The following is a 12,673-nucleotide window of genomic DNA, read 5'->3' on the forward strand; positions in this document are numbered from 1 at the left end:
ACATACTACATGTTAATATTCTTTCTAACTTACATATAAGAAAACTGAGAATTATCTATCATACCCATGTCATAACTGAGAGAACAGAGCTTGAAATTCCAAGTTTAGTGGAAGAAGAGGAGAAGCAGGAGAAGCAGGTTACTCGTGCTTTTTTTAAATCTCTGTTGGCACAGTGTTTTTAAAGCCGTACGTCTTTAAGATTTGCACTGTTGACTCTCCAGGTTATTTCCACATAAATCAAGCACTTCCTGCCAAGTTTGTAACTTCTTACCTGTGAAGTCAACCTTTCCATATAGGTCTTGAATCTGAGGAGCCAGGCCTAGTTTGAACAGGTACAAACTAGAAGATATAATATGCAAAAGAGTCAGGCCTCGCAGCTGAACCTCCCTGTTGCTCTAAGTTCAAAGGGGAAAATTAGCATAAAGAACAGAAACACTCTGAACACAGAGACTCCCAGTACTCTACCATATTCCACTTTGCAGTTACAATACTTTACCTCAGAGCCTTTTTTTAGTTTTACATAACAAGGAGGTCCTTAAAAAGTCACATAATGTAATGCAAAAAGCACTGGACTGGGAATCAGCAGATGCAAGTTTAAGTCCCAGCTCCAGCACAAATCCAATGTGTGATTAGATGTTAATATAAATGTTAACATAATAAATATAAGTGAAGTCTCTTCACTGTTTACCTTCCTGTGATCAGTAAGTTTTAAGTAACAGGACATTTTAGAAAAGTCTCATAAAAATGATTCAGACAGCAAATCTTACTTAAGCTGAATTCATATTACTGATGGAAAAGTTTAATTCAGGTACTTTAAGAGTTTTAAATAAAGTATATATTATAAATCTTTACTCTTTAAATAAAAATATCCTACACTCTAAGCTCCATGAAGGCAGGGACAATGAAAGTCTTATTTACCAATGCCTACCCAGAGCCTGGCATATATTAATAAATATTAATCAATATTTCACAGATGGATGGAAGTCTGTAACATGAGTTAGATTAACTGGATTCTAAGGCTCTAGCAGGTCAGAATCAATAAATTAGAAGAGATCAGAAGGGTGACTTCCCTGGTGGCGCAGTGGTTAAGAATCTGCCTGCCAATGCAGGAGACACGGGTTTGATCCCTGGTCCGGGAAGATCCCACATGCCATGAAGCAACTAAGCCTTTGCGCCACAACTACTGAGCCTGCACTCTAGAGCCCGCGAGGCACAACTACTGAGCCCACGTGCCACAACTACTGAAACCCACACGCCTAGAGCCCGTGCTCCGCAACAAGAGAAGCCACCGCAATGAGAAGCCTGCGCACTGCAATGAAGAGTAGCCCTGGCTCGATGCAATTAGAGAAAGCCCGAGCGCAGCAACGAAGACCCAACGCAGCCATAAATAAATAAATTATTTATTTATTTATTTTTAAAAAAAGAAAAAGAAGAAGAAATCAGAAGGGCACTCCACAGGGATTAACGTGAGCAAGACACTGACAGCCTATCAATAAGGGAGGAAATAAAAAAATATCTAAGCAATAAATCACAGAAACTCAATAGAGCAGTCTACAGTTTTTGCAGATAACCTATAAACCTCAATATTATCCAAATACAAATATGTATCATGCATATTGCATTCACAGAATTGATCAGAACCCAAACTGCATATAATAAACCCCAATGCATAATCTAAAAAAAAAAAAATCAAGTGTTCTAAAAATACATTAGAATATATACATCCACAATAACTAATCACTTTCTCAGGTAAGTACAAATATAAATCATATGTATATGATTAAGGGCTTTTCTTTAGAATAAAATGCTCAAGATGGAAATACATGAAGTTCCTCTCTGCAAAGATTTTACATCTATTCAATAAAGTTTCCAAAGCCAAACAGCTAACAACTTTCTATACACATTTTACCTTATATACTTTCCCCACACAATGTTCCATCTGCATTCTAAATTAGTAGAAATATTTTTCTCCAGAAATTTCTTCCTCTTTTATTCCTAATTTAAAACAAGAAAGTGGCTGCCACACTTTAACAAAAGCTTGGGCATGTCACTTTCACAGCCCCAAGAACAGTGAGTTAGCTTTTAATGTCTTTCAACAGTAAATTAAAGGTGTTACAATGATATCACTAGCTGCTATAAAAAGTAGAGGAGTGGTAAGCAGAAAACAGATGGGCATCATCTTTCTTTTATCTCATTTTAATTATTAGGAATATTTTAAGGATATGCTGGAGTTTTAAATGGAATCATAATGGCCACTTGGATCCTCTTATCCAGCATCCAAAGTATTTAACCTCACAGCTAAAACTTAAAACTCCTAACAATAAACACCACTTTCAATCTTTGTTCCTAGTCTCCTATGTCTGCTTACAAATAAGCTGTTAGGTACCTATAATAGTCAGCCTGTAATTGAGCTCAGATTTCTTTTTCTTTTCCTATCTAAGATATACTTTATAGCAATGAGGAAAAGGAGGTTGTGTTAGCCTATCTGGATTCCAATTACTGTTACTGATTGTAGAGTAACCTATGAAAGAAAGTTTTACAGTGTAAACAGCATTATAAAACACCCCCAACAAGCCTTGGGGAAGCACCCCTAATCAAATACACTACTTTTCTGCAAAGAGACATATGAATAATCATATTAAGTAGATAAACATTCTAAGTAATCTCAATTAATACTGATCAGATCTTGCCAACAAAGGAGTTTGAACTAAACCAAAACTCATTTTTCAGATCTTTCAGCATGTTTTTTTGAATTTAGGATAAAGGATTATGGGCCAATTTAATCCCAAAATCAGTTCTTAGAAAGATAAAGCATCAGAGGAAATGGAAAGGAAGTATACAAATATATTTGAAATAATGGAGAATTAGGGTCTTATCTGAGAGTGGAATGTAATCTACAAGAGTAATTTAGTCTCACTAAAGTACAGTAACTATCTCTGGAATAATGCCAGTCAAGACTGAGGGAGAAAAAAAAAAGATGGCAGGAAGGGAGAAAACAAGAAGATAAAGCTTCTCTATCACTGTTGATCCAAAAGGGAAACAGTGCCTCACCCAATACAGGTAAGTGAAGTGAGGAACCTGCCTTGAACACTGCTGTGTAAAGGTAAAGAAGAGGCTCAAGCAGTTACAAACACTTCCTACATACCCTTCAGGAAAAACACTGTAAGGGAGGAAAGAAATCATAAATCACCAACCAGAACACACTGCTGTGTATATACTTTCTAAGCACGAACTGCATATTGAACAGAAATGGAAAACAGTAACAGGCTTCCTCCCTTTCTCATTTTGACTCCATCATTAGAAAGGCAGTTAATTCTTCAATCTGTCTTCAGAGAATTTGAGGGCCTGGGACTCAGGTTACATTGCAGAGTAGTGGCTACAGAACTAGCAGAGAGGAATTCTGCCAGCTTAGTTGCTGTGCCTGCCAAGTTCAGATATCCATTGTAGGTACAGCCTTCACAAGGTTATCAACATAGACTTCACAGAACACTAAGCCAATCACAATACTCAGAATTTAGCTGATTTTGGCTCAGAAATATGCATCTGAAATTGCTACATTCTGAAAATTCTCCAATATATCACCTATTCCTAAACAATTTTTTTAAAATTCTCATTTTACCATTGTTTGTCCAATGTTATGCTATGTACCTTGGAGGGGGAAAAAAAGTAAGGCATGACTTCTGTCCCTAAGATGCTAATAAATGTAATAGGGAGAAAAGATATGAAAGAAGCAATATATAACAAACAAACAACAAAACAAAAAACACACACAAAACTAAACCAAAAAAAAAAAAAACAAAAAAAACCCCCAGAGGTTTAGAAAAAGGAATGAGCTGAGGTCATTTGAGAAACTTCACCAAGAATGTGGGAACTGAGCTAAAACTTGATTGGATAAGCAGAGACAAACATGAAGAGCCCTTCGACAAAGTACCATTTCCTTTTTCATTTATAGGACAGAAAGTACCCCCTTGAGCTGGGGGAGGGAGAGGGAGATTTGTTATAATGTATAACTTTGACACACATTTATTGTGATTATAGGCTAGGCATCTAAGTGTTGATACTAAAGACACATGGATAAAGAACAAAGGAAATACTTCTTGTCCCTAAGGAATCCACAAGAAAGCAAGTTATAAGAACAAACAGTAACCAGAGTACAATGTAACAAGCACTATGCTTGAAGTAAGAGGTATGTTATAAAATGCTAAAGGAGCACAAAGATGGTAAGTAGCTAATTCTGCCAGAGAGGGAAAAAGTAAGAGAACATATTAATGGTAGCATTCTGAGGTGGCACCTGGAGAAAAGCATACGTTAAACCAAGGAGAAAAGGCATTTCAGGGCTTCCCTGGTGGCACAGTGGTTAAGAATCCTCCTGCCAATGCAGGGGACACGGGTTCGAGTCCTGGTCCACGAAGATCCCACATGCCGCAGAGCAGCTGAGCCCATGCGCCACAACTACTGAGCCTGCGCTCTAGAGCCCACATGCCACAACTACTGAAGCCCACGCACCTAGAGCCTGTGCTCCGCAATGAGAAGCCTGCGCACCGCAATGAAGAGTAGCCCCCGCTCGCCGCAACTAGAGAAAGCCTGCGCACAGCAACGAAAACCCAATGCAGCCAAAAATAAATAAATAAATAAATTTTAAAGAAAGGCATTTCAGGCACAGGAAACAGCAAAACCAAAGGCAAGAGTACATAGCCTCTTTGTTGAAAATACTAGAACATAGGTACACAGGAGAGAATGGCTGGAGGTGAGGCTAGAAAGGAAGCATCAAAATATTTTATGAAGCGTCTGATACCATTAGGGCTGTTTTGGAAAGAGCTCTGACAGCAGCATGGCAGATGGATCAGAAGGGAGAGAGCCTAGTGAGGGAACCCTCTAAGGAGGTTAATGCATTCATTAGTCCACACAAGAGATCTATTAGTCCTCAGTTATATTCTCTCTTTTATGGGTTTCACACTGATTCCAGTGATACCAAGGATCTGGCAAACATTTGATCCAGAAACTGGAGACAACAGGTTTCTTGTGGGTCAATGTATATATTATACATTCATACATATAATTAACATTTATTAAGTACACATACAGGATGCTATATAAGAAGAGCAGCCCAAGAAAAAAATCTCATCCTCATGTCCCTTCTCATACTTACTTCTATCATCTTCTGCTTTAGGTCTACGGCCATCAAGTAAATTTGCACCACTCTGAAGTACTATACTACTAGCACCTACACCTCTCCCATCCCATCCTCCATCCAGACATATCACTTCTTCCCTCCAATTTAGTACTTCGTTCATTCTAAGAGCTGAGGACCTGAAATTAAGTCATCTTCCAAATTTACTATGAAGCTGTGATAAAATTATACCTTGTTTCAGTTCCTATTTATTATTTTTGCATTGACATAAAAATTACTTAATGAACAAATGACTTGTCAAGGTCCTAGATAACTTAATAAATTATCAATCAACCATTTGATATTTGCTGGTATTATTTGAAGATGTTGCCAAAATTTAACTGTACTACCAAAGAGTATCAAGACACAGTGTATTTAGTAAATCAGTTTATCAGCTTGAAACAAAATGAGAAACAATAAAAGTTTTCAAATGTATGTAGTTTTTATAATTTTTAAGAGACTTTAATTTAAAAGAAAGGGACTACATCTCAAGAGAAATGCATAGTTCACTGAAACACTAGATCAATAATGAAAGATTATATTATGTTTTTAGAGGAAGATTTTTTGTTATTATAGGAATAAATAAATCCTTTCTCCCTAGAAGAACACAGCTGTTTCTCACCATTTTGTTAAGATAATAGTGCTCTATTCTATTTGAAAATTCTGAAGCAAATGCAAAAACTTTTTCATCATACCCTGGACAACAAGCTACACACTCAATTCAGATGTGACTCCTAAACTGCCTTTTTTTAGAATTGAGATATGACTGACATATCATATTAGTTTCAGGTGTACAGCATAATGATATGATCACCATAGTAAGTCCAGTTAACTTCCATCACCACACATAGTTACAAATTATTTTTCTTGTGATGAGAACTTTTAAGATCTACTCTCTTAGCCACTTTCAAATACATAATACAGTATCATTAACTGTAGTCACCATGCTGTACATTACATCCTCAGGACTTATTTATTTCATAACTGAAAGTTTGTACCTTTTGACCACCTTCACCCATTTCGCCTACTCCCAAATCCCCGCCTCTGGCAACTACCAATCTATTCTCTGTATCTATATACTGCTTATTCTACCAAGAAAATCTGATTACCTAAGTGCATGGATACAGTAGATACATCTTGGCATGTTCTTTCGATCATAGATGTCTGTAGTTTCCGGATAAAAAATCTAAAGAGAAATAAAAGAAGTAGAGTAAGGCATCCATCCACTAGAGTTTATTTAATCATTCAACAATCATGAATAATACAAGTAAAACTTTGGACAATTAGAAAACATTGTCAGCATTTGGCAAATAACCTCATTAGGGTGAACAGACATTTCATTATAAGTAATGTAAGGAACAAAATGATACAATACACAGTGAAAAGCACTACTTGGAAAAGACTTATTTGGGTCAACCCACTGAATTTTACTAAGTATGTGAGAGTGAGTTACTTACTGCAGACACAGACATGGGCAAACAAAACTCAAGTTCCAGTCCAGCTTAAATCAGTGGCAAGTGTATGAGGCTCTGAAGGATTGCAATCTTCCTAGTTGCTATCTAGCAGGCCTAGATTGAGTAATAATAGCTCAACAATGAACATTTACTAAGTGCTTCAGTATGTGTAAAATCACTACATTTAGACATTGAAAAAACCTACAAAATATTAAAATGTGTTATAATGCTTGGGGGAAGTAGAAAGATACACAGATAAAGTAGGTAGAATAGAGGATGTATATGGGAATGAGAGAGATGGGGAGTTTTCCTTGGTAGCATGTACCACAATTAATCAACTATGTGCACTGAAATTATCTGTCTGACTCCTCCAATAGACTATAAGCCACATGAAGGCAAGGACTAGATCTATATTGTTCACTGCTGTATCTTCAATGCTAAGCCCAGAGTCAAGGTCATGGAGGGAGCTCTCTATGTTTGATGAATTAACGAATGAGGTAGGATAGGAAGAGAGTAAGTTTAGATGGAGAATTGCCTTGAATTTCAAGACCTTTTCTCATGGTAATGTGGTACTATACAACTCAATCTGTAATTTAGAGGAATAAAGGGGTAACAGTGGATTAGAGAAGTGAGACTGGATTATGAAGCGATTAGAGGAATCTGGATGAGCAATAAAAGGCAGTGAGAAGAGTACTATAGCACTTTGTATCTAACTCTATTATAGAACTTAACACATTGTGTTTAATTACTTGTTTTTATGCTTGTTTTCCCCCACAATACCTATTGCTCCTGATGAGGAAGAACTGTGCACCCCCAAGAGAAATGGGGGTCTTTTTTGATAATTTTTCAAACTTTCCATGCTCATTTCCTAAGATTGAAATGTCTTCTCCTGAACGGTGAAAATCATGGTCAAAGTCAGTCACCCTCCCAAAAACAGTACAGAATACATTTTAGAAAGCAATAGAAAAAAAATAAGGTTGGGAGGGAGGATAGAGGCAGATTATGAGGACCTTGAAAGTCAGACAAGTTTGAACTTGATATTCAGGCTTTAGAGAAGTCCTAGCTTTGGAGCCAAGGCTAAAAACAACCTCAGGAAGATCTGACTGGAGACAAGACACAGGATACACTGAATAGTGAAGAGATCGAAGCTGAGAAAGCAGGCTGGGAGGTTGTTTCAACAGATAAAAGAGACATTGCAAATAACTGAGGAAGGCTTGGGGAATGACTGCATTTAGGAGTCCAAGGTAAATCCAAGGTTTTGAGACCGGATGACTGGGAACATAATGACATGGTACCATTTATGCAGAGGAGAGGAGGTTCACTTGGGGGAAAAGGTAGGTTTAGTTTTACATATGAGAAACTGTAGGAGATAGAAAGCTATCCAAGGGGAAATGTCCAGCAGCCAACTGAAGAAACTGTGTTTACCTTATAGCAAAGAGTCTTCAAAACAACTGAAACCATGAGAATGAGAGAATGTAGCTAAAATAAGAACTGCATCTTAAGGAATGCCTGCCACTAGGATGTAGAAGGCAGAATAATTGAAGAAAACAGAGGACTATTAGGCAGATTAAAAACAATTTTAAAAATCAAAACAACAAAATGTTTCATGTAGGAGTTGGCCAAGAGCACCAATTATAATAAAGAGTCAAATGGATAAAAACCAAAAAATTATCCTCTTAAGTCTCTATAATTTGTATGTACCATATAAAGAGATTAGGGAAGATATCCCAATAAATACTATTATTGTCAATTATCCATCACATGTTATATTATGAGCAAAAACACATTTTTAGGCTAAGTATCTTTAGTCTACATTACTCAGAAGTCTTCTGGACTTAAATCATATAGAGCAGACATTTCAAGGGTAAAAGCCATAATAATCCTATTGTTCCTGATAGCCTCAACAGTTTGTTGAGATTGTGGTCCAGGACAATGCACCACTGTTAGTAAACAAAAAAGGTAATAAGATTAAATTATTAAAAAGGCATTTTGTAGTAACAGTACTATTAGCAATAGCAAATATTAACAAAGCTCTTAGTACATTCAAAAGAGGTTAAATTGTTATTGCCCATTGGGCATACTATATAAAAAACAGGAACAGGAAGTTACAGGTGCATAGAAAGGCCAAGTAGCTGTAAGAACTTGACGTATTGCATTTCCTGACATTTGTGGGGCTTAATTCTCAAACATACCAGTGCAAGGAAGAGAACTTCAGCACTTTGCTCTGAAAAAAAGAGGACACAAGCTAGTCTGCAAAGACTTAGCTCTGAATTTACTCAGTTCAACAGGTATGTATGCAACAGTGAGCTGAGCACTCTGCTAAATGCCAAGTGTTCATTTCCAAGTGGTTTCAGCCACTTTCTGATACTCCACATCTCATTTCTTTTTAATCTTTCTTTGGTTACAGAAATTTAGACTCCACAGAAACGTATAAAGAAAATAAAAACCACCCTTTAACCCCATCACACAGAAATGAAAACTATTTCTCCTTGCAGATTTTTCCCAAGAATACTCACTTTATTTTTAGACAAAAATAGTGATCTCATTTTAGCCAGAACACAAGCTCTTATAATCGTAGCCTGTTTTTTTTTTCACTTAACACATCATCCTTGACATCATCCTTTTCAACGGCAGCACTAGTATTTGACTGGCTGTAACACAATTAATACCCTGAGTGAAGGAATATGTGGTTTGCTATCAATTTTTTCTATCATATGCAATGCTGAAAAATCCTTACATATACATTTTTTGTGCTTGTCTAATTTTTTCTTTCTTTTTTTGAGCCGGTGGGGTGGGAGTGGGGATAAATTCCTAGAAGTAGAATTCTTAGGTCAGAGGATGGGGGGAAAAAAAGCTGTCCATGCCTCTAACAGTGACACTGTATCAGGGCCTCTACGGATTCAAGGTAGGACTAGGTAGCTAGATGTATGATCAGGCCACCCAAGATGGCTATTCTCTTGCTCTCTGTACATCTCCTGCTCAACCAGTCCCTGCTTCACCTATACCCTACTCATATGGCTGACATTCCCTCTTAATTATACAGCCTAATCAGTAAATGTTAGTGATCTTTAGATCAGAATGGCTCCACTATGATAGCTTATCAAAGGGAAAAACTCTGCCCAAGGGGCTATGAGGGACATGCCCCTCTGCTGCTTTCCCTGGTAACTAACTGATGAGCCAAACTGACGTCAATTCCCCCATAACTGGTAAACTCCTCCTCCCCCTCATCCCCACCCCCAGTAGCAAAGACTGCTGCCGTGTTCTGCCTGCTGTCTGCCGTCCACGGTAGGGTGTCACTCCAGAGCCCTGACTCGGACAGCTGAGATCCCCTATCTAATAAACCAGTGATGTCTCTGTTGCTGTCTCCGGGCTCTTCCCTCATTCTCAAGGCAACTACAAGGCTTGCAGGCCTGCAAGGTGCAGCCCAACACTTGAGATGGCAATTTCACTAAGAGAAGCACTAAATAAACTCTTGAGCAAAACACTCAAGGATGCACACTCCCGTATCAAAACTACAGCTATCATTCCAAACTCATTAAATTATATACATTAAATATGTATGGTTTTTCTGTAATCAATTACACCTCAATAAAGCTGTCAAAAAAACAAAAACAAAAAACCTACAGCCACCTCCAAAACCAGATAAAAGAAGTAAATCTCATTATACTGCCTCTACAATTTGAAATGTAAAATAAACCCTTCATATTACCTACAAATTTGGTTATTCTGAAGCTGGAAGATGACATTTCTAAAATATTTCCTTATGTTTCCTAAAGTCAAACTTGAATGTAGCAACTTTGTGAATAAAATCCACTGAACTGTACTCTTTAAAATGGTGAATTTCATGGTATATGAATTTGTTTGTTTTGTGGGGGGGAGTCACATTGCTCAGCTTGCAGGATCTTAGTTCCCCAACCAGGGATTGAACCCAGGCCCTGGCAGTGAAAGTGCCGAGCCCTAACCACTGGACCACCAGGGAATTCCCTCATGGTATGTGAATTTTTTTTATTTTTATTTTTTATTTTTTTTTTTGCAGTACGCGGGTCTCTCACTGCTGTGGCCTCTCCCGTTGCAGAGCACAGGCTCCGGACACACAGGCTCAGCAGCCATGGCTCACGGGCCCAGCCGCTCCGCGGCATGTGGGATCTTCCCAGACCGGGGCACGAACCCATATCCCCTGCATCGGCAGGCAGACTCTCAACCACTGCGCCGCCAGGGAAGCCCTGAATTATAATGTTTATAATTTGGTGTAGTAAAAGTAACTGACATCATAGGGAATTTCTCTAGGGTGAGGTGAAGCAGGGATGAGAAATATAAAAGAAAAAGAACAAAGCTATTTCCTAAAACAAACTGAAGAGATCCTTTAGTATTAAAATATATATATATATAGATAGATAGATAGATAGATAGATTACCAAAGAATCAATTGAGAATAATTTTACAGGTAGAATGAGAACTGTTATGCCAAACAGCCAGAACTAAGCCAGAACAATGAATATCACATAAATTACCTTAGGCAATCCAATCTCGCCCATGGCATTCAACCACTGAATCACATTATCAGTGTGTCTAAAGTGGAGGCCAGTTGCCTAGAACAAATAAAAGACCATTAGGCACTGTTTGGCAATATTGAAGCAAATACTAAATAAATACTCTGTATCAATAAAAGTTTCCCTGTAAGACTTTACATGGTCCCCTTAAACTTAAGGTCTGTCTGTATCATTACACATTCTAATCTCCAAAAGCCAAATCCACATCTCAGCTCTCCTCAGTTAAGAACCATCTGGAGAATCTTCCTGTGTACAGTGTGCTCAGCAGAACATGGTCTTTGGAATTCAATTATGTTGGATTCAATTCCTGACTTGGCTATCTATTGGTGACACTGGGCAAGTCACTTCACCCTACTGATTCTGAGTTTCCCCATTTTTTTTTTTTTTTTTTTTTTTTTTGCGGTACGCTGGCCTCTCATCATTGTGGCCTCTCCCGTTGCAGAGCACAGGCTCCGGACGCGCAGGCTCAGCGGCCATGGCTCACGGGCCCAGCCGCTCCGCGGCATGTGGGATCTTCCCGGACCGGGGCACGAACCCGTGTCCCCTGCATCGGCAGGCGGACTCTCAACCACTGCGCCACCAGGGAAGCCCTGAGTTTCCCCATCTTTAACACCTACTTTATGTTTGTTGGAAAGATTAACTGAGAAAATGTACATAAAGCACTCAGTGTGGTGTCTGGCAAGTAGAAGATACTCCCCAAATGAGGTATTTTCATACTACACATATAAACATCCCCCTCTTAACCTCTACACCTGTTGTTTTTTAGGAAGGTTTACCCTCAAGACGGTTAGAGGTGTAGGCTATTGTCTTTACTGTTGCTGGAGACTGCTCTGTCTGCCTGTTCTGCACACATTTTTTAGAGTCAACAGAACAGCTCAGGAGGTGTCTTCAGAATAACAACTTATTTAAAACTCAGCATATAAGTCTTTGCTTTTTGATGAAGAAAAGTTTCTATTTGGGATGTTAATTTTGGCTTAAGATCTATACTTTCCTTGTTTTCCTTTTAATTTAAATATTAAAAAGCCAACCAAAAAAACCAACTCTTTTGATTCTGTCTTCATCCTTAACTCATTCTGAGCTCTTGCCCAATTCTTACAGTTGACCCCTCTTACATTTGCTCTTGGTTTTGCAATCTTCCACTATCTTCTATACTTATCCTTTTTTCAGATAAGAGCTCTTAGGAAAGCTCCCCACAGAAACTCTGTGAGCAATGGGAATTCGGTCCTTGTCAACATCCCAACTTAATTAAAGCAGTCTTCTTTTTGAGGGCCCTGGGCCACAAGAATCAATCACGTATCTCAATTTTCTGAAATCGGATCACTGTCCCGTTTTACCTTAAACTTTAATATCATGGGGTGATTTTCTTCCCCCAAAGTTGCTATTGCTTTCAATTTGCCAACAAATCTCAGAGCTTGGTTAAAATTAGACTTAAAGTAGTAATTCCCCTAGTTACTTCCTCTACCTTCTAAGAAATAAAAAATTCATCAAGGACCATGAAA

General features: G+C 38.1%; 1 protein-coding gene across 1 annotated transcript in view; it reads right to left on the reverse strand.

Annotated features, from left to right (window-relative positions):
• IQGAP1 (IQ motif containing GTPase activating protein 1) overlaps nt 1–12,673 on the reverse strand; it is a 102,741-nt gene that overhangs the window by 53,522 nt on the left and 36,546 nt on the right. Inside the window, exons 4-6 of the mRNA XM_082844272.1 lie at nt 11,136–11,213; nt 6,280–6,356; nt 272–339 (exon numbers count right to left, since the gene is read on the reverse strand). Coding sequence (XP_082700398.1) covers nt 272–339; nt 6,280–6,356; nt 11,136–11,213 — 223 coding nt within the window. The remainder of the gene's footprint in view (nt 1–271; nt 340–6,279; nt 6,357–11,135; nt 11,214–12,673) is intronic.

The sequence above is a fragment of the Leucopleurus acutus genome, assembly GCF_964270905.1.
Source record: "Leucopleurus acutus genome assembly, chromosome: 1".
Lineage (NCBI taxonomy): Eukaryota > Metazoa > Chordata > Mammalia > Artiodactyla > Delphinidae > Leucopleurus > Leucopleurus acutus.